Source organism: Mobula birostris, chromosome 25 (assembly GCF_030028105.1).
Source record: "Mobula birostris isolate sMobBir1 chromosome 25, sMobBir1.hap1, whole genome shotgun sequence".
NCBI classification, from domain to species: Eukaryota; Metazoa; Chordata; class Chondrichthyes; order Myliobatiformes; family Myliobatidae; genus Mobula; species Mobula birostris.
Window position 1 is genome coordinate 56,569,231 of NC_092394.1, and position 23,479 is coordinate 56,592,709.

General features: G+C 41.5%; 1 protein-coding gene across 1 annotated transcript in view; it reads left to right on the forward strand.

Annotated features, from left to right (window-relative positions):
• LOC140187912 (breakpoint cluster region protein) overlaps positions 1-7,382 on the forward strand; it is a 446,198-nt gene extending 438,816 nt beyond the window's left edge. The window contains exons 22-23 of the mRNA XM_072243771.1: positions 509-671; positions 3,427-7,382. Of these exons, the coding sequence (XP_072099872.1) occupies positions 509-671; positions 3,427-3,516 (253 nt within the window). The 3' untranslated portion in view covers positions 3,517-7,382. The remainder of the gene's footprint in view (positions 1-508; positions 672-3,426) is intronic.
• The last annotated feature ends 16,097 nt before the right edge of the window (positions 7,383-23,479 follow it).

Consider the following 23,479-nt stretch of genomic DNA (forward strand, 5'->3'; position numbering starts at 1 on the left):
CTTCATCGTTATTAATAAAATATTTAGTAGTTTTCATTGTTTTGTTTTTGCTGCCAATAAGTAGCCGCTGGGCATCACCAGTGCTATCTTAAAACTGGAAACCATAAGGTACGTGGAGAGTAAATGTTGTAGGGATGTAGCCATTCACATCCAAATAGATACCTTGGACAAGTTGGGCTGAAAGGCCTATCTGATACTGCATAACCATACAGGCCCTGCAGTTTACTGAACAAAATGCAGCACCTTGTACTTTTCAAAGTTAAATTCCATCTGCAAAATAACTTCAAAATCCACAGGTGCTTTAAAATTCAAATCCAAAACTTGTCTCTTGTTTATCTTACTGTCTAATAACCTGTTTCCGATTATTTTCATTTGTTATTGACAGGGAGCTCAAAAAAGCTTTTTAAATAAGATCAGAAAATGATTGCCCAAATAAGTGAGAAGGAACCCTCTGATTGTCAATTCACTAATACATTTAACTTTGTTCATTCCATTTTGTCTGCAACAGGGTGGCAGAGAAAGAACACATCAACAAGATGTCATTGCATAACTTGGCAACTGTCTTTGGACCCACTCTGTTGAGGCCCTCAGATAAAGACAGCAAAATACCCAGCAACCCTACACAGGCAATCACAATGGCAGACAGCTGGTCGTTGGAGGTGATGTCACAGGTAACGGCACAAAGTTGTACTGTTCACACTGCAACAGCAGAAATAAAGTGAACTACTGGAGATTCAAGGTACAGGAGACTAAAGCTTCACTCATGTGACCCATGGAATCCATGTAATAAACTCCCTTGAGTAGGTACTGTTAGGAGAAATTTGTTCTTCTGAACTGGAGTGACTGATTTTATGAGAGGGGTTCTTTTAAGTAATTGACATCTTAATCAGTTGTGGCTGAAATGCAAATAAGTTAAAAAATATATTCACTACTGTTCTGTTAAGATTTAAGCTGCTTTACAGACATAAAATGTGCACAAAATCCTAGTTTGTATTAATCCCCATAGTTTATCTGTATCGTGAACTTAGTTGATCTTAGCTGTGGAGAGAGGAACATACAATAATCAATCTAATTACCTCTGATCAAGAAGCTAAAAATAAAGCTTGTTTGAGCTGTCCTCGTAAATTAGCCTGTTAATAAGCCTGAGTGTGAATAGCAACCCTCAGCAAGGTCCAAAGGAGTTCCATAACCAAGGGAGAAAGACAGATGGAGTGAAAGGGGTTCAGTAGGAAAATAAATTACTATCAGCTGTTCGTTCCTTTGAGAAACTTTCAGTCAGTATCTCCTGTCACAGCGGTTAGTAGCTCAGGCTGCTTGAAAATAAGTGCATAAACTCTACCTCCCATCCAACTAAGACAATATGTGATTGTATAAAAATTGCAAGGACGTGTACCTTATTCAGTCTCTTGCGTTTTGATGGCCTTTTACTTTCATGTTGCCTTCCTGTACTAAATCCCTATCCTTTGAGTTCCTTATCATATACAGATTTATAAATCTGTCTTGAATGTACTCAGTGACTAAGCCCCCACAGCCCTCTCAACTACAGAATTCCAAAGATTCACCATCTCCCAAGTGAGATAAATATCTTTGTGTCTGTCCTGCGAGACCAGCCGTTTACTTAGAATGTGGACACCACAGCCAGAGGAAACAACAAATCTTTCCTCTCAAGGTCCTACAGAAATATGTACATTTCAATTAGATTACCTTTCATTGGTGTAAATTCTAGGCTGTACAGATGCAATCTGTTGGAACTCTCCCTGCATTATAAACCCACTACTCCAGTGAACAGTCTGGTGAGCCTTCAGTACAGCTCCTCTGTCAAATGTACATCTTAGCATAGGTAAGACCAAATCTAAACTCACTATTCCACTGATCCATGGAATTAAAGTGGGATATCTCTACCCTTCTAGTTAAATCCTCAGGCAATAAAAGCCAGCACACCAGTCTTTGTGGTAGTTTGCTGTACTTCCATGACAGCATTCAATAATCTTTCTACTTCTTCTGTCACAATAGATGAGCAACACTTTTCTACATGATGTTCCATCTGCTGTAACCTCACCCATTTACTGAGCCTTACAGCTCACATTTTCCTCCCACTCTATATCATCAGTATATTACGATACATCTCTCTTGGTCCCCAATCCAAATCATTTCGAGCACTTGCACCATCATGTTCAGAAAACAACTTGTTTCCTTTTATTCTCTGTTTTCCCCCAGTTAATGATACCTTGATCAACAGCAGTATTTTACCCCTATTCCAATGTGCTGTAATTAATAATCTTCTCCACAACACATGTGGAAATCCCAAAATACCACATCTACTAGTTTCCCTTTACTTAATCTGTTCGTTGCAACCTCAAAAATCTATCAGCCGTGATTTCCCTTTCATAAATCCAGTTGCCTCTGTGCAAACCCACTATTATTTTACAAGCAGCCTGTTCAAATTTCTTCAGTGATGTTTGGGGCAGCACAGTGGTTAGTGTAACACTATCACAGTGCCAATGACCCAAGTTCAATTCCATTGCTGGCTGTAATAAGTTTGTACGTTCCCCCCATGACTATGCGGATTTCCTCCAGCTACTCAGGTTTCCCCTACATTCCAAAGATGTATGGGTTAGTAAGTTAATTGGTTACCTGGGTGTAATTGGGTGGTGGGAGTTTGTTAGGCTAGAAGGGCCTGTTACCATGCTGTATCTCTAAATGAAAATAATAGATTCTGCCATTTTCCCCGACTACTGATCTCAAGCTAGCTGATCCATAACTCCCTCTTTTCTCCATGCCCCTTTCCTTAAACCGTGGGTTTAAATTTGCAACCCTCCATTCTGTTGGAATCTATGAAATTCTGCAGGATGATAATAAGTACACCCACTATTTATGCCATTCCCTCTTTCAATGCTGTGGGCAGCGGCGGTTCTGAGCTTGAGGATTTATTGCCTTTCAGTCTCATTCATTTCTCCAGTACTATTTCACATCAACATTTAATTCCAAACCTGCTTAATCTTTTTTTTTGGTTTAGTTCTATTCCAATTCTGGTATTGTGGTTATGTTCTGCATCCATCGAAGGCCTTGTCCAAGAGCTCGTATAGACCAGCCAGTAACCTGAGTCCACTCAGTTATCAATTTAGATTATGGCTGATCTTCATTGTGAAAGAAAAAATATTTGAAAACTCTTTTGACAAAGGGGTGGGGTGGGGGGTTCATGGAGCCTGATCATGGTCTTACTTTTCTAAGCTGGTGGGTGGTCATCAGAAGCAGGAATCCTTGCATTGTTTTCTGCTGGAACTGACTTAGGTCAAAATATTCAGTGAATAGATCAGCAGTCATTAAATTGTTCATATTAGCAGCTCATGCCTGCTGACGGTATGCCAGATTTTCACCAATTTTGGTGACCTGAGTTTGTAAGAATTTCATTTTGTTTTCTTTCAGGTGCAAGTACTGCTCTACTTTCTGCAGCTAGAAACTATTCCTACCCCAGACAGCAAACGTCAGAGTATTCTCTTTTCAACTGAAGTCTAAGAGGTAGTCGGCCACGTAATGAATTCAGCAGAGAGCCATCAACACCACAAAGCAATGCTCATCTCTAACATGAACTAATTGTGTGATATCCTACCATTATCTTCTGTGCTGTTTGATCTACAGTCCATGCTCTGACTTTTGCAGCAAACCAAAATACGTGAAACACTAAAGTACAGTGTATTTGTGTACCTATAACGAGCTGAGGTATTCATGTACTCTATGCAGTTCAAGGCAATTCTTATGTTATAAGGATCTATAATGATGTACAGAAGAATGAAGGAGGTAGATAAATTTAAGGGTTTTTTTTGTTAATCATAATGCCCCTTTATGATTAGGGACACAGTCACTGCTTCCTGTTGAGTTTGTGATCTGAAATTAGCAAACATGGACAGGAATCAACTATATTTAAGCAGCAGGCAAATCATTTCCACTGATAGTCTTCCAGGAAAAAATGTGTTGCCTGAGTTGTACCAGTCCATTAACTGACTCAAGATTTAAGTACTAAAATTTTGATCATTTATTTTGAATGCTCTTCAAAGCCACAAATGCAGCTCAAGTATTTTTTCTTTCCTATAGAAAGCTATGTATAGGTTTAAATAATGTCAGAGCAATACACTACAATGCCAACAGCTGTGCTTCACTTTGTGCAGTTGATTGATGTTAGAATGCAACTTCCCAGGGTATCAGCACCCAGCACCCATTTCGTGCCATATTAAACATTACAGTCCTGCCTCAGTAATGGTGACAGTGGAACTGCCAAATAGTCATAAAAATCTCATCTGGTTTACTAGTGAACTTCAGGGAAGGAAATCTGCATCCTTACCTAGTCCAGTTTGACACCAGCTAGGCTATCTCCACTGCCCTTTGCAATAGCCTAGCAAACCATTGCGTTTTCATGTCAATGTGATGATACTGTCTTGGTTCAGGAAAATGGATCACCACCAACAAGGGCAGTTAGAAATGATAGTAATTGCTGGTCTTGCTCCAGTAAGAAACAAAGAAGAAGAGATTAACATGCAGGCATGTTGAATACATTAAGATTCCCACTATTAATTTCTATTGTATTTTTCCTTGAAGCTGGTTATTTTGTGCTTTACCAATGTTTATGATGAGTGAAAATTGTTTATAGATGAACCTACAGACCTAATATTTTCCCACCAGGTAACCAATTGAGAAGCATTGTCTTCCAAATACCATTTTCCTTTTCCATGTTCTCAACTGATATATTTCCGAGTTAGAGGGTCAACTTTATCACAGCCTGCAGATGGAATTGACTGAGAAGTCAGAAAGGTCAGGCCTGAACAGGCTGAGAGGTTTCCAGTAGTAACCCCTCTGAAAATTGTTGCCAACTCTAATGCATTCACTTTCATGGGCAGAAGCAACCATCAGAGTTCAGTGCCCTGAGCCTTCTTCTCATGGGTGACTCTGTGATTTAGTTGCAGAGATTCTATTTCCCATTGAGTAGAGCTCCACACACAAAAGAGGGCTTGGTCCTACAGGCACATTCTTTTACTGGAGTTTATTCTATTGACTCTCCCACCACAGATGTTACTGACCAGTTATTTCCAGCTTTTTCATACATTAGTAGCAGTTTGTTTTTGGTTTTGTTATCTGCAGACTATTTTCTTATATATGTAATCCCTGATGTGGTTAATGTCACTTCATTCTGGTTTCACAGTCAGATCAGTCAGGATGTTACTGCGATTCATTACAGCGTGGACAACATCATGTTAGCTAGTTAGTCACTGCATGTTTTGATAATTCATGTTGAACAAACTCCTTTTTGGGACCAATTGTAATAAGAAACAAGTCATTCCTGCAGGAACTGTCTGCAATTCTTAACAATCTTATTTAAATATGAAATGAACAATTAATGTGGACCAGCAGAAAACTTACATGTGGAGCATATTTTTTCCTGAGTAGCCATTTCACACATTCCAGGAGTATCTGATGCAGGAGCACGTAAGGGCATGTGGTCTCTTTAGCCTGCTCTTTTAGATCGGATCTTGGCATCATTACCACTTTCCTGCCTGCTGCACATAATCCTTGTCTTCCCAATATCAGTCCAGAAATCTGTGCACAGTGGCTGTTGTCAGCAACTGCATCCACGGCTTTCTGGAGTAGAGATCTCCGAAGATTGATGAAACACTAAATAACCCCTTATTCTGAAACTATGCCCCTAATCCTAAATCCCCCACCTGGGAAACATTCTTCTAAATTCCAGTGCCCACATTCAAACTCTCAACCTGCTCAACCTTTCTTTATAAAACAACTACTTCATCTAGGGATCATCCTGATGAAGTTTGTGCATGGAAGTAAATCCCTCCTCAGATAACATAAGCAGAACTGTAGGTTGTACTCCAGGTGTGGGGCACCTTTCCCCTTCACCCCTCCTGTAAGTAGACTGGAGCCGTAGGGATGAAGGTGGGATGGGCAGTGACAATGGGGTGGTTGCATTGTTGTTCCTCTTCAGTCATCAAAAAATCACAATGGGAGCAATTCATCTCAAACCTCCAGAAAAGAAAATAATTGTATAAGTCTATACTTTTTGAGAAAGAATCTGAAGATATTAGAATAAGTAGAAGGCTGATCTGTGAGCACCTGGAGCAGAAAGGTGAGTGATGTTTCCGGTAAGACTTTCCGTCAGATTTTAGTCTCTGTCCCCTTTGATGTGAAATATCTAGTTCGTACATCCCATTCCAAAGTCAGAGGCAAGGAATGTGTTCTAGTAACTATTCAGCAGCATCAATGTGCCTTTCCTAAAATGCATGTAGTCGCCTTCATGTCTGTGTTGATAGCCCTGATCTGCCCTCATATATCTTCTCCAGAATATCCATGTCATGCTACATTCAATCAGGGAATTTTTAAAAATGGGTAAAGTGAAAAAGTGGGTTCAGCCATCTTTTAATAGAAGTGCCTCATCAGCATGAGAGCAGAAATTAATGCTTCAATATATTTAAAATAGACAAGAGTGTTCTTTATACTGTCAGGAGTGTTGAAAAAATGTGTCGGCATTATTAAAACAGGAAAAATTCTTTTCAAAGCTGTTTGCATTCTGCCAAAACCTTGCAACTTTTATATGTCAATACAAATATGTTTGAGGTGAATGCAGACTCATTAACTTGTAAATGTTGATTGTTTTGAGTTTAAAAATGACTGGAGACTCCTGTATTGTTACTTTTCACCTGACAGCATTGATCTAGTATGAAGTGAAATTAAAAATGGGAAATTATCTAGCATTGTATCGAAGGATTGTCAATAACTTAAAAGAAGTTATAGAATGGGAAATCAAGGGTTGATTAAAATTTTGTATTATAATATTATTAAAAGGATGTGGTTATCCCCTTCACCAGAAGACTGTAAACCCTTGTACCCACTCTTGATGTATTGAAATTTTTCAGACACCTGCTCAGTCTAGGAATGTGGGTTAGAGTTATTTATTAAAATAATGAGGATTAAATTATATAATTAGTACTTATTCACGTCTTGTGTAGAAGCCTATGGCTCCACGCATTTTTGATTGTCAGTCGAATTGAGATAAATTTGTGGGTATATTCCATTAGAGTTGATGCATCATACAGTAGCACCGCTTCCTATAAATATTTACTCATTGTTTCATGTACTTGATTTTCTTCTTAATTTGAAGGATTATTCTGTACAAGATGCTTTGGCCCACAGGTGGTGGGAATTGAAGGGGTGGAATGGGGAGAGACAGAGACAATTTTGATTTATGTAAGACAACTGTTGGCTTAAGTTTCTGTCACTTTCTAAAGGCAGTTAGCATGACAGGGATTTGTATTTGAAAAAAAATCCCAAGGCATTTGTAACCCCTGTTTGTACTCAGCAAATGATAAATAAAATACCTGTATCTATACTTCGGAAGTTCTGTGTAATTCTTGAATGTTGATTTAATGAGCTGCTGGAGAATGAGGAAGAATTATTGCAAATTTACAAATCTGCTGTCAGATTCAGTTCAAACAAGTACCTGTACAAATGTGACTGAGCAAAAATTGTCAGCATAGATTGGATTAATTCTTTCACATTCACCAGGTACATGTGTGTATTGTTGAATTATGTTAGGATTCATTTACGTGCACTTCCTGGTACTTCATATGTTGGTTGAAATTGAAGTGTACACAATTAAAGGCAAATTATTGAACTGATTACAAAACTGGCTGAGGCAGATTACACTGGACAACAAAGATTTTGCTTCCAAAGTACTTTTCTGTGTATCTTGCGGATTTTGGGCTGCTAATCATGAAAATAACCACAAAATTTCCCTTTCACACACCATTTTTAAAAATCACCTATATTTGTTATTTCAATTCATAATTCAGGTCAGAACAACTGAACAAACAGATCATCAATAACAGGGAATTTGAAGAACTTCTAGTGGCACTGGAGAAAATCGCATGGAAGGCATTTAAGGATTTTGTTGAAAATGTTCTTGACAACTACCGAGCACTATACAACATGCAGCTGGTTGACATCGTGCTTCAAACATACAAAACCACAAAATGAAACATGTCACTTAAAGATTCATTTTCTGCATTCCCATTTAGACTTCTTCCTTGTATATCTTGGTGCTGTCATTGACAAGCATGGTGAAAGATTTCACCAGGGCATTGTGGTCATAGAGAAACAGTATCAGGGCAACTGGAATCCATCAATGCTGGCTGCTTGTTGTGGACACTTAAGTGAGAAGCCTCAGGCACTGAGTATAAATGAAAATCATCAACAAAACATTTTCATCTCAATTGAGCATCAGCACTATAGTGCAAGTAAATACATTATATTCAATAAAAGTTAATTTCTTGTTTCTCCAAATTCTTACATGATAGCCTGAAATTATATTTTTGTTCAGCTTCAAGCAGTCTATCATAAACCAAAAAAAAATTCTAAGGAAGCAACACTTTGAAAAATTTGTTGTCCAGTGTTAACAGCAGTGATCAAATTAGAAAGGTGTGTAAAGTGTTTTCCTAAAAGATTGGATGCCAAAAACATTGACCTATACCTGAAAACCAGGTATGTTTTGTGGAGGGTTATTTCAAGGGTGAAAAGACAATTTTGAATGAGGTTGAGGATGACATCGGATGCACGGCAACTTTGGCAGGGTCTGCAAGACATTACTTCCTACAAAGTGAAACCCAATAGCCTGAATGGCAGCGATGTTTCACTACCAGATGAAATCAATGCCTTTTATGCACGCTTTGAAAGGGAGAATACAACTACAGCTGTGAAGATCCCTGCTGGACCTGATGACCCTGTGATCTCTGTCTCAGAGGCCAATGTTAGGCTGTCTTTAAAGAGAGTGAACCCTCACAAGGCGGAAGGTCCCGATGGAGTACCTGGTAAGGCTCTGAAAACCTGTGCCAACCACTGGCGGAGATACCCAAGGATATTTTCAACATCTCACTGCTACGGGTGGAAGTTCCCTCTTGCTTCAAAAGGGCAACAATTATACCAGTGCCTAAGAAGAATAATGTGAGCTGCCTTAATGACTATCGCCCGGTAGCATTCACATCTACAGTGATGAAATGCTTTGAGAGGTTGGTCATGACAAGACTAAACTGCCTCAGCAAGGACCTGGACCCACTGCAATTTACCTATCGCCACAATAGGTCAATGGCAGATGCAATGTCAATGGCTCTTCACACGGCTTTAGACCACCTGGACAACACAAACACATATGTCAGGATGTTGTTCATTGACTATAGCTCAGCATTTAATACGATCATTCCCACAATCCTGATTGAGAAGTTGCAGAACCTGGGCCTCTTTACCTCCCTCTGCAATTGGATCCTCGACTTCTTAACCACAGGACCACAATCTGTGTGGATTCATGATAACATCTCCCCCTCACTGATGATCAACACTGGCACACCTCAGGGGTGTGTGCCTAGCCCACTGCTCTACTCTCTATATCCCCCTGACTGTATGGCTAGGGATAGCTCAAATTTGTTGATGATACAACTATTGTTGGTAGAATCTCAGGTGGTAACGAGAGAGTGTACAAGAGTGAGATATGCCAACTAGTGGAGTGATGCCGCAGCAACAACCTGGCACTCAACGTCAGTAAGACGAAATATCTGACTGTGGACTTCCAGAAGGGTAAGACGAAAGAACACATACCAATCCTCATAGAGGGATCAGAAGTGGAGAGAGTGAGCAGTTTCAAGTTCCTGGGTGTCAAGATCTCTGAGGATCTAACCTGGTCCCAACATATCAATGCAGATATAAAGAAGGCAATCCTGCGGCTATACTTTGTTAGGAGTTTGAAGAAATCAGGTATGTCAACAAGTAAACTCAAAAACTTCTATAGTTGTACCGTGGAGAGCATTCTGACAGGCTGCATCACTGTCTGGTATGGAGAGGCTACTGCACAGAACTGAAAGAAGCTGCAGAAGGTTGTAAATCTAGCCAGCTCCATCTTGTGTACTAGCCTACCAAGTACTCAGGACATCTTCAAGGAGTGGTGTCTCAGAAAGACAACGTCTATTATTAAGGACCTCCAGCATCCAGGGCATGCCCTTTTCTCACTGTTACCATCAGGTAGGAAGTACAGAAGCCTGAAAGCGCACACACTCAGTGATTCAGGAACAGCTTCTTCCCCTCTGCCATCCAATTCCTAAATGCACATTGAACCCTCGGGACACTACCTCACTTTTTTTCAATATATAGTATTTCTGTTTTTTACATGATTTTTAATCTATTCAATATACGCATACTGCAATTGATGTATATATTTATTGTTATTATTATTTTATGTTGTTCCTTTTCTTCTATATTATGTATTGCAGTGAACTGCTGCTGCTAAGTTAACAAACTCCACGTCACATGCCGGTGATAATAAACCTGATTCTGATCTTATTTTTAAACAACTCCATTGATGGGATATAAAGCCCCTGATATAAATTTGCCAATGCACTAGGATTAGAGCGATCATTTTTTAAATAGCATCAGTTGTGAGTGTTTGTGTTCAAAAAGCAGTGATTCTTGTCACTGATCGTTGGTGAGAAATAACCAGTAAGACAATTCAGAACTATTTTGTTCATCATGGTTTCAAGCATTCACTTGCAGATGCCAGATACTGCCAGGAGTGAAAATGAAATGATTTCACTACTTCAACAAGTTACGAATTACAATGGTATTGACAATCATCGTGAATGTTACAATGAAAATTAAATTTGGAGGGCGCAATCATCAAAAGCATTGTTTGAAGGCAGTCTATTATCTGCACTATGTGTCTGCGCTGATTTTGTTCATTTACAATCAAAGGAACATAGCAGATGAAGTCCACCGTCAATAACTATTTGGAACTAATACACAGTTTTATAGTACTGTGGAGGTATTGGTGGTGTTCTAATTCTGTATTTTATTTAAATACATAAATCAAGTATATTCTTATATCTCCCCTCTCAAATCAGGCAGAAGAAACAAAAGCCTGAAACCATATACCACCAGACTCAAAGACAAGATTCTATCCCACTTTTATGATGATTGAACGGTTCCCGAGTACAATAAGATGTGCTCTTGACCTCACAATCTACTTTGTTATAACTTTGCACTTTATTGTTTACCTGCACTGCAGTTCCTCAGTAACTCTTGAAACTTTATTATGTTCTCCATTATTGCTTTTACCTTGTACTACCCCAGTGCACTGGTGAATGAATTGATCTATATGAATGTATGCAAGAGAAGTTTTTCATTTGTGTTAATATGTTAATAATTTACAAAATATACCGAAGATTCAAAGTACATTTATTGTCAAAGAATGTATAAATTATACAACCTTGAGATCTGTCTACTTATAGGCATTCACAAAGCAAGAAGCCCGAATTAACCCATATAGCCATATAACAATTACAGCACGGAAACAGGCCATCTCGGCCCTTCTAGTCTGTGCCAAACTCTTACTCTCACCTAGTCCCACCGACCTGCATTCAGCCCATAACCTTCCATTCCTTTCCTGTCCATATAGCTGTCCAATTTAACTTTAAATGACAACATCGAACCTGCCTCAACCACTTCTGCTGTAAGCTTGTTCCACACAGCTACCACTCTCTGAGTAAAGAAGTTCCCCCTCATGTTACCCCTAAACTTTTGCCCTTTAACTCTCAACTCATGCCCTCTTGTTTGAATCTCCTTCACTCTCAATGGAAAAAGCCTAACCACGTCAACTCTATCTATCCCCCTCATAATTTTAAATATTTCTATCAAGTCTGCCCTCAACCTTCTACATTCCAAGGAATAAAGACCCAACTTGTTCAACCTTTCTCTGTAACTTAGGTGATAAAACCCAGGTAACATTCCAGTAAACAACAGGAATTCTGCAGATACTGGAAATTCAAGCAACACACATCAAAGTTGCTGGTGAACGCAGCAGGCCAGGCAGCATCTCTAGGAAGAGGTACAGTCGATGTTTCAGGCTGAGACCCTTCGTCAGGACGAACTGAAGGAAGAGCTAGTAAGAGATTTGAAAGTGGGAGGGGGAGGGGGAGATCCAAAATGATAGGAGAAGACAGGAGGGGGAGGGATGGAGCCAAGAGCTGAACAGGTAATTGGCAAAGGGGATACGAGAGGATCATGGGACAGGAGGTCCGGGAAGAAAGACGGGGGGGAGGGAACCCAGAGGATGGGCAAGGGGTATAGTCAGAGGGACAGAGGGAGAAAAAGGAGAGTGAGAGAAAGAAACTGTGTATAAAAATAAATAACAGATGGGGTACGAGGGGGAGGTGGGGCATTAGCAGAAGTTAGAGAAGTCGATGTTCATGCCATCAGGTTGGAGGGTACCCAGACGGAATATAAGGTGTTGTTCCTCCAACCTGAGTGTGGCTTCATCTTTATAGTAGAGGAGGCCGTGGATAGACATGTCAGAATGGGAATGGGATGTGGAATTAAAATGTGTGGCCACTGGGAGATCCTGCTTTCTCTGGCGGACAGAGCGTAGGTGTTCAGCAAAGCAGTCTCCCAGTCTGCGTCAGGTCTCGCCAATATATAGAAGGCCACATCGGGAGCACCGGACGCAGTATATCACCCCAGCCGACTCATAGTTGAAGTGTCGCCTCACCTGGAAGGACTGTCTGGGGCCCTGAATGGTGGTAAGGGAGGAAGTGTAAGGGCATGTATAGCACTTGTTCCGCTTACAAGGATAAGTGCCAGGAGGGAGATCAGTGGAGAGGGATGGGGGGGAACGAATGGACAAGGGAGTCGCATAGGGAGCGATCCTTGTGGAAAGCAGAGGAAGTGGGGGAGGGAAAGATGTGCTTAGTGGTGGGATCCCGTTGGAGGTGGTGGAAGTTACGGAGAATAATATGTTGGACCCGGAGGCTGGTGGGGTGGTAGGTGAGGACCAGGGGAACCCTATTCCTAGTGGAGTGGCGGGAGGATGGAGTGAGAGCAGATGTACGTGAAATGGGGGAGATGCGTTTGAGAGCAGAGTTGATAGTGGAGGAAGGGAAGCCCCTTTCTTTAAAAAAGGAGGACATCTCCCTCGTCCCAGAATGAAAAGCCTCATCCTGAGAGCAGATGCGGCGGAGACAAATTCCAGTAAATCTTCTCTGTACTCTCTCTATTTTGTTGACATCCTTCCTATAATTCAGTGACCAGAACTGTACACAATACTCCAAATTTGGCCTCACCAATGCCTTGTACAATTTCAACATTACATCCCAACTCTGATACTCAGTGCTTTGATTTATAAAGGCCAGCAGACCAAAAGCTTTCTTCACGACCCTATCCACATGAGATTCCACCTTCAGGGAACTATGCACCATTCCTAGATCCCTCTGTTCTACAGCATTCTTCAATGTCCTACCATTTACCATGTATGTCCTATTTTGATTAGTCCTACCACAGTGTAGCACCTCACATTTATCAGCATTAAACTCCATCTGCCATCTTTCAGCCCACTCTTCTAACTGGCCTAAATCTCTCTGCAAGCTTTGAAAACCTACTTCATTATCCACAACTCCACCTATCTTAGTATCATTGCATACTTAGTAATCCAATTTACCACCCCATCATCCAGATCATTAATGTATATGACAAATAACATTGGACCCAGTACAGATCCCTGAGGCACACCACTAGTTACCGGCCTCCAATCTGACGAACAGTTATCCACCACTAATCTCTAGCGTCTCCCATCCAGCCACTGCTGAATCCATTTTACTACTTCAATATGAATACCTATTGATTGAACCTTCCTAACCAACCTTCCTTACTGAAGTCCATATAGACAACATCTATCGCTTTACCCTCGTCAACATTCCTAGTAACCTCTTCAAAAAATTCAATAAGATTTATCAAACATGACTTTCCATGCACAAATCCATGTTGACTGTTCCTAATCAGACCCTGTCTATCCAGATAATTTTTATGCAAACACGAGGAAATCTGCAGATGCTGGAATTTCAAGCAACACACATAAACGTTGCTGCTGAACATAGCAAGCCAGGAAGCATCTCTAGGAAGAGGTACAGTTGATGTTTCGGGCCAAGACCCTTTGTCAGGACTAACTGAAAGAAGAGCTAGTAATATACCATCTCTAAGAATACCCACCATCAATTTACCCACCACTGACCTCAAATTCACAGGCCGATAATTGCTAGGTTTACTCTTAGAACCCTTTTTAAACAATGGAACAACATGAGCAATACGCCAATCCTCCGGCACCATCCCTATTTCTAATGACATTTGAAATATTTCTGTCAGAGCCCCTGCTATTTCCACACTAACTTCCCTCAAAACACCAATGTGCAGAGAAAGAGAAAAAACACAAACAATAGAAGCGAGCACAGCATTCTGAACTAGATTGAGTCCTTAGATCTGAATCCCTGGAGTAGGCCCGAAGCCTCGGTCACAGTTCATCAAATTAGCAGGGCAAATTGCTGCGAAGCTCACAGACACGAAGCACAGCAACTGGGCAGTCTCACAGCCTCAGCGTCACAGAGAGAGGAGTGAACATTGTGGGAGAGCAAGCAAAATCAGCACCACTCTCGCCACTGGTACCGACACCCCTCTCCAATCACCTACACTACTCCTGCCTGAATCTCACTCATGCCTCCTTTTTTTTGACCTATGCCTCTATATCCTTCATCAATTAGGGTTCCCTATTCCTGCCAGCCTTGCCCTTCACTCTGATAATGAACTCTCAAAATCTTACTTTTAAAAGCCTCGCACTTGCTAGTTGTCCCTTTGCCCACAAGCAACCTGCTCCAATCAACTTTCGCGAGTTCCTAATCCTATCAAAATGTGCCTTTCCCCAACTTAACTCGTGGAGCAGATCTGTCCCTTTCCACGTCTAATTTAAAACTAACAGAACCGTAGTTGCTGTCCCAAAATTCTTCCATGGTGACATCTCAGTTATTTGTCCTGCCCCTTTTCCCAAGAGCAGATAAGCTTTGCCCTTTCCCTAGTAGGGCTGTTTGAGGAAATACTGCTAAATTCGCAGTGCACAGCCCTCTGGTGAAAAATGATATCATATCCGTTAAATAGGGGCCGTGGACAATTCTGATTTGATGGAGACAGACGTGAAAGCACAGAGGAACACCTGGAGAAATTTCTGAAACGCTCGTTCGCTGCTGTTGTTACTGCGCGGTCGGGAATCTTCTGGAGGGAAGGCCTCAAAATCCCCGGCTTTGCCTGCTGTTGGCGACCGAGATTGAGGTCGAATCGTTCAGACGGAGATGGTGCTCAGTACTCGGTGTCGGAGAGCCGATTTTGAGGCTCGAAGTTTTCGGATGACTCAGAGACGGGTTGTGGTCGGGCATGGCAGGGAGAGTTTTCTTCCTTCTCCCGTCTGCGTGAGATGTGGGACATTTGAGAGACTTTGAACTTTTTACTGTGCTCATGGACTTCTTCATCAAGTTATGGTATTGTTGCACTGTTGTAACTATATGTTATAATTATGTGGTTTTGTCAGTTTTTTCAGTCTTGGTTTTGTCCTGTGTTTTGTGATAGGAAAATTAGCTGGAGGAAATACTGTATCATTTCTTAATGCATGCATTACTAAATGACAATAAAAGAGGACTGCGTGTCTTCATAATCTAAATCTAAATTCTGCTTGAGGAAACTTTCCTGAATACACCTAAATTCAACCCCATCTGACCCCTTAGCACTATGGTAGTCCCAAACTCTATCAGGGAAGTTAGAAGTATAATGCCCTGGTTAAGATTTCTACTTCTGAGCTGTGAAGTATTTTCATTTTAGCAATTTTCTGCAAAAGCAGTGTGTCCTGCTTTACTCCCTGTATACCCATGACTGTGTCATCACCCACAGCTCTAATCTACTAATTAAATTTGCCATAACACTACATTGATTGACCTAATCTCAAACAATAACGAGGTGGCCTGCAGGGAAGAAGTCCTCTCTCTGGCACAGTGGTGTCAAGAAAACAACCTCTCCCTCAATGTCGCAAGAACAAAAGAGCTAGTTGTGGATTACAGGAGGAATGGGTTGAGAGGGTAAACAGCTTTAAGTTCCTCGGCGTCCACATCACTGGGACCTCACGTGGTCTGTACACACCTGCTACATGGTGAAAGAGGCACAACAGCACCTTTTTCACCTCAGACGGTTGAGGAGGCCCCCAAATCTTATGAAGTTTCTACAGGGGCACAATTGACAGCATCCTGACTGGCTGCATCACTGCCAGTTATGGGAACTGTTCCTCCCTTAGTCGCAGGTCTCTGCAGAGAGTGACGCGGACAGCCCAGTGCATCTATAGTTGTGAACTTCCCGTAAGTCAGGACATTTACAAAGACAGATGTGAAGGATCATTAGGGACCCGAGTCACCTTAACCACAACCTATTCCAGATGCTACCATCTGGGAAAGGGTACCGCAGCATATAAGCCAGGAACAACAGGCTCTGGGGCAGCTTCTTCTACCAGACTATCAGACTGATTAACTGACGCTGATCTGAGTGTATTGCTGTGTTACATTGACTGTTCTACTTATTATAAATTACTATGATCATATTACATATTTAGATGGAGAGGTAGCATAAATATTTTTAATCCTCATGTATGTGAAGGATGTGAGAAATAAAGTCAATTCCATCCAATTTAAAAGTGTTTTGGCTTCGGCCATGTTGTCCAACTTAGGAATGTTGTGTCAGCCAATCAGGATTGTCTTGGTATGTGTTGTACCTTTCTGCCCAGTGGAAGATTTGAGAGAACTGGGCGGGTAAGTTTTCCGAAGGACAGTAGTCGGGTTTAGGGTCTCTTGGCGGGAGCTGCAGAGTGGGACACAAGGGAATATGCAGAATACCACTCAAAGGAGAGACCCTGCTTTGTGCAGATGAATAGTTCCAAGGACGAACCATTCAACTGCGTTAGCCAGTTCATTTGAGGTGATCTTTGAAGGGAGGTTCAAACTGTGGCTGGTGTCTTCATGCAGAAAGTGGGTTCAACATATGAGTAAAATGATACACTTGACTACTCCAGAAATTAGCTTCAACTTTTATGTGCACATTGGGCTGGTTTAACTGTAACAGGCCCTCTTTTCTTTTCCTGTTAACAGTTTGATAAAGTTGAAAAATTGGTAAATATACACTCTTTATAATTTTATGCTAGTATATGATCTATCATTTCTTGGTGACCAATAACTGTATATGGGGCTGTATTTACACAGCCTTCACTACAATCAATGGTCCTTAATCGGAACATCCTAACTTGCCCGTTTGGTTGAACTCCAAATCATACTGACCCGAGACATATATTGCTTATGAAAGGTGGCCTTCTCACCGCAGAGTCACGTGGCTGTTAGCAGAGTTAGCTTACGAGCCTGTTGAGAGAGTTACTGATTCAGCTCTTCTGGACATTTTAAAATACCTGCTTCCTCAAAGTTAAGACAATCCCATAATATGGAGGAATCTCCTATCACAAAAAACCCTTCATTTTCGAAACAGGCCCTTTGACCTATCTTATTTGTGCCAAACTATTAATCTGCCTAGTTCCATCGAGCTGCATCTGGACCATAGCCTTCCATTCCCAAGCCTGACCTATCCAAATTTTTCTTAAATGTTGAAATCAAACCCATTCACCACTTCCACTGGCAGTTCGTTCAACACTCTCATAGCACTATGAGTAAAGAAGCTTCCCCCATGTTCTCTGTAAACAATTCACCTTTCACCCTTAACCCTCTAGTCTAGTCTCACCCAACTTCAGTGTAAAAAGCCTGCTTACATTTACCCTATCAATATCTCTCATAATTTTTATACCTTTATCAGATCTTCCCATATTCACCCACACTCCGGGGAATAAAGTCCAAACCTATTTAACCTTTCTCTATAACTCAGTTCCTCAAGTCCTAGCAACATTCTTGTAAATTTTCTCGACACACTATCAATCTTATTGACATCTTTCCTGTAGATAGGTGACCAGAACTGCACACAATGCTCAAATTATGCCTCACCAATGTTTTTTACAACTTGAGTATAACATCCCAACTCCTGTACTCAATATTTTGAATTATGAATGCCAATGTGACAAAAGCTCTCTTTATGACCCTATCTATCTGTGACACTACTTTCAAAGAACTATGGATCTGTACTTCCAGGTCTCTCTGTTCTACTGCATGCCTCAATGTCCTACCGCTCACTGTGTATGTAAGTCCAACCCTGGTTTATACTCCCCAAAACACTTGTCTGCATTAAATTCCATCTGCCATTTTCCAGCCCATTTTTCCAGCTGGTCCAGATCCCTTTGCAAGCCATGATAGTCATCTTCGCCTTCCACTATGCCCCCAACCTTGGTGTCATCCACAAATCTGCTGATCCAGTTTACTATATTATCATCCATATCGTTGATATATATGACAAACACAATGGACCCAGCACTGATCCCTGTGGCACACCACTATTCACAGGCCTCCCGTCAAAGAGGTAACCCATCCACTGTCACCCTCTGGTTTTTCCCGTGAATCCAATGTCTAATCCAATAATCTACTTCATTCTGAATGCTAAGTGACTGAACGTTTCTTGACAAACCTCCCATGCGGGACCTTGTCAAAGGACTTGCTAAAGTCCGTGTAGACAACATCCAGTGACTTGCCTTCATCAACATTCCTAGTAACTTCCTCGAGAAACAGTAGAAGATTGGTTAGACCTATCAAGCCCAAAGCCTTGTTGACTATCAGTTCCTGTCTATCGAAATACTTATATATCTGGTCCCATAGAATACCTTCTAATAACTTGCTCACTACTGATGTTAGGCTCACTGGCCAAACATTTGCCAGCTTTTTAGCACCAATGACATAGGTAGACAAGTTGAGCAGGTCCTGAAGAGAGATTTTAAGGAGCTAGGTAGAAAGCTGAGAAACAGGACCTCCAGGGTAGTAATCTCTAGATTGTTGACTATGCCACATGCCAGTGAAGGTAAGAATGAGTGACTGAAGAACTGATGCAGGGGGCAGGGGTTCAGATTTATGGATCATTGGGATCTCTTCTGGGGGAGGTATGTCCTGTACAAAAGGGACAGGTTACACCTGAATTCAAGGGTATCCAATATCCTTGCAGGCAGGTTGGCTAGAGTTATTTGGTGAGTTTAAACTAATTTGGTAGGGGGATAGGCAGCAGAGTGATAGTGCTGAAGATGAGGCAGTTGGTTTACAAACAGAGGCAATGTGTAGTGACAATCCTAGCAAGGAGAGGGCGATGATAAGGCAAAATTGCAAAACTGCAGTCACAGGATGAGCTGTAACATAAAAGGCCATAAGACACAGGAGAACTTGGCCATCTGGCCCTCGAGTCTGACCTGCCATTTCATCAATGGCTGATCCATTTTTCCACTGAGCTCCAATCATCTGCCTTCATGCCATGACCAATCAAGAATCTATCAAGCTCTGTCTTAAATATACATAAAGACTTGGCCTCCACAGCTGTCTATGGCAAAGAATTCTGCAGATTCACCACTTGCTGGCTGAAGAAATTCCTCCTCATCTCCTCTCTAAAAGGATGCCCCTCTATTCTGAGTCTGCGTCCTCTGGTCTTAGACTCTCCCATCATAGGAAACATCCTCTCCACATCCACTCTATCAAGGCCTTTCACCATTTGATAGTTTTCAATAAGGACACCATGCATTCTTCTGAATTCCAGTGAATATAGGCCCAGAGCCATCAAATGCTCAAATGAAAAGTCATTCAATCCTGGAATCATTTTTGTGAACCTCCTTTGAACCATCTTCAGTTTCAACACATCCTTTCCAAGATAAGGGGCCCAAAACTGCTCACAATACTCCAAGAGGCCTCACCAGTGCTTTATAAAGTCTCAACACTACATCCTTGCTCTTATATTTCAGTCCTCTTGAAGTGAATGCTAACATCACATTTGCCTTCCTCACCGCAGACTCATCCTGCAAATTAACCTTTAGGGTATGCTGCAAAAGAACTTACAAGTCACTTCGTATCTCTGTTTTTTTTTTGTACTTTTTCTCCATTTAGGGAATAGACAAACCTGCATGACCATACGCTTCCAGACACTGCATTCCGTCTGCCACTTCTTTGCCCATTCTCCTAAGCTAAGTCCCTCTGTAGCCTCTCTATTTCCAACTACCGATTCACAGAGAATGCAGCGGTAGCCGGGAGGTACACACAGCACATCTTTAAGAAAAAAGCCAAAATAAACAAGCTAATTAATTAGGTGCCGCCTGGCACGTAATTGTCGGCCCAGATCAAAGGCGATTGCCAATTGCATCACCTTTGATCTGGGCTGACATTTCCGTGCTGGGCAGCACCTAATTAATTAGCTTGTTTGTTTCGGTTTTTTTCTTAAAGATGTGCTGGATGTGTCCTGGCTACCGCTGTACCCCTGCATGCTTCGCGGATCGGTATCGGTTCGCTGCCCGGAGGGTGGGGCCACGACACCACCCCAACCTGCGACGACTCAGCCTAACACACCACCATCAGTTGCTCGGCAAGCTGTCTTCCCGATTCCGGTAAGTGATACTACACTGTACATACATTATTTCTACTTTATATAGGCTGTGTATTTTACATGTTATTTGGTACGATTTGGCAGCTTTATAGCTTAATTGTTACTGGAGAGCGCTTGCGCTGTGCTTCTGCCAAGAGTGCTTGCGTGAGATTTTCGCTACGGAGAACAGTTCAGGCAATGATTGTGGAAAAGTATTTCTACTTTATATAGGCTGTGTATTCATCATATCATTCCTGCCTTTTTGTTACTGTTATTTTAGGTTTTATGTGTTACTTGGCATGATTTGGTAGGTTATTTTTGGATCTGCGAATGCTCACAAAATTTTCCCATATAAATAAATGGTAATTGCTTCTTCGCTTTATGACATTCCAGCTTACGAACCATTTCATAGGAACGCTGTACCTTCGGATGGCGGGGGAAACCTGTATACATGAAACAGGCTGGGAGATTGTTGAGTTCTGTTCATTTGGACTATGTAAGTATCAAGTTTTTCTTTTGCTTAAACAACTTTACTTTCAATGTCTCAGTTCAATACGTGAGGGCCACCACCTTTACATCCAATTTCCCCTTTTCCTCCAGTATGCCTGCGTGTAACAGGGCATACTTTCCCTGTTAAGTGCAGGCATGCTGGAGGAAAGGAGGGAATTGTTGGATGTAAAGGTGGTGGCCCTCATGTATTGAACTGAGACATTGAAAGTAAAGTTGTTTAAGCAAAAGAAAAACATGTCTTTGTTGTATGGGCATTAACAAAAACAGATGCAAAATGTCCATATAAGATCTTCCCCATCTCTTTCAGCTCCCATCCACAGATGACCACTCTGATCATTTTTGTCCCTTTTGCTCTAAATATAGTACATCTGTTGAAGCACTTGGGATTCTCCTTCACTTTGTCTACTGGAGCAACCTTATGACTTCTTTTCACCCTTAAGTGCTCTCTTGCATTTCTTATATTCCTCTAGTACCTCACTTGATTCTTCCTACCCATATCTGCGATGCACCACCTTCTTCGTCTTAACCAGGCCCTCAAGATCTCTCAAAAACTAAGGTTCCCCAAACCTGGTATCCTTGCCTTTTAATCTGACAGGAACATACAAACTCTATATTCTCATATTTCACTTTTGAAGGCCTCCCACTTACCAAGTACACATTTGCCGGAAAGCAACCCGTCCCAATCCGCACTTGCCAGATCTTTTCTGATGCCGGCAAAATTGGTCTTTTCTCTAATTTAGAACCTCAACCTAAAGACCTAACCTATCCTTCACCATACTTATGTTGAAACCAATGGCATTATGATTACTAGATGCAAAGTGTTCCCTTATACAAACTCCTGACACCTGCCTTGTCTCATTCCCCATTAGGAGATCTAGTATTATACTCCCTCTCATTGGAACCTCTGTGTATTGATTAAGGAAACTTTCCTGAACACATCTGATAACTCTGTCCCATTTAGCTCTTGTACAGTGTGGGAGTTCCAGTCACTAGGTGGAAACTTAAAATCACCTACTATCATAATTTTAACTTAAACTTTTACTGTCCAGTGGCACTGACTTCAACAATCATGAGTGCTTTGAGCAGCTAGCAACGAATCATATAATATGCCACCTTCCTACATTGTACCCTTTCCCGTTTGCCTATTGCCCAAAGCGGTCCATTGATTTTGCCATAGCCTTGTCCCTCCACTCCGTCCTGTGACTGTCCCACCTAGCAAATGAACCCTCTACACCATGAGATTGTTCATCAACTTCAGCCTGGCCTTTCACACAATCATCCCTCAGAAGATGGTGGGTAAAATATCCTCACTGGGACTCAACACCCCTCTCTGTAATTGGATCTTGGACAGAAAGAGCCCAGTCAATCCGAATTGGCATCACCATCTCATGCTCCAATTCACTGAGCATTGGTATCCAAGGGCTTTGTGCTCAGCTCACTGCTGACTTATGAATGCACTGCCAGATTCAGTTCAAACTGCATCATCGTTCACTTAAGATACAACAGTGGTTGGCCTCATCAGCAATCATGATGAGCTGGCATATAGAGAGGAGGTACAGAGGCATGCAAAATGGTGCGAAAACAACCTGTGTCTCAATGTGGATGAGACAAAAGTGACTCTGGATTTTCAGTGGGCATAGTTCAACCAATCTCCATTCAACATCAATTGCTCTGCCATAGAAAGAGTGAAGAGTACAAAAGTGCTTGGTATGCACATACCAGATGAGCTAACCTGGACCCAGAACACCTATTCACTGGTTAAGAAGGCACACCTGCATCTACACTTTCTGAGGAGAATGAGGCATGTCAGGCTCCGTGTCCCCATTCTAACAATTTTCTACAGGAGCACCATTGAGTGTCCTGTCTGGCCACATCACTCTGTGGTACAAAAGTTGCAAAGCATCAAACTGCAAGATATTTCAGAGATAGTAAAAATGACTGAGAGGATCACCGATGTCTCAGTCTCCCCTATTTGTGACACTTATCGGGAGTGTTGTAGGCGCAGGGCCCAAAGCAATGTTGGGATCCCCACTACCCATCCCACAATCTCCCATAACGACCCAATACCATCAGGAAGGAGATATAGAAGCATCAGGACTAGGACTGTCTGACTGGGTCACAGCTATTTCCCTCGGGCTGTGAAACTAACAAATACCCTGCCATAAAGAGGTCTTGCCACTAAGACGGTGAGCTGTTTACTGTACTGTTTACCTGTGAAGCCTACTATATGCATTTTGAATTGTATTTTATTAACTTACAATATTTATGGTAATATTTTGCTTTATGCGCTGTGTGTTTTGTGGGCCCACTGTGGTCTGGAGGAAAATTGTTTTGTTTGGGTTATATACAGGTAGAGTCAGGTGACAATGAATTTGAACTTGAACTTCTATTTCTTGCAACAGTCTGCAATCTCTCTACTGAGAGAAATTGCTCCACTGAATCCCGATGATTATTTGGTGGTCCATAATATAATCCCATTAATGTGGTCATCCCTTTCTTATTCCTCAATTCTACTCATAAAGTCTCAGTAAATGAGCTC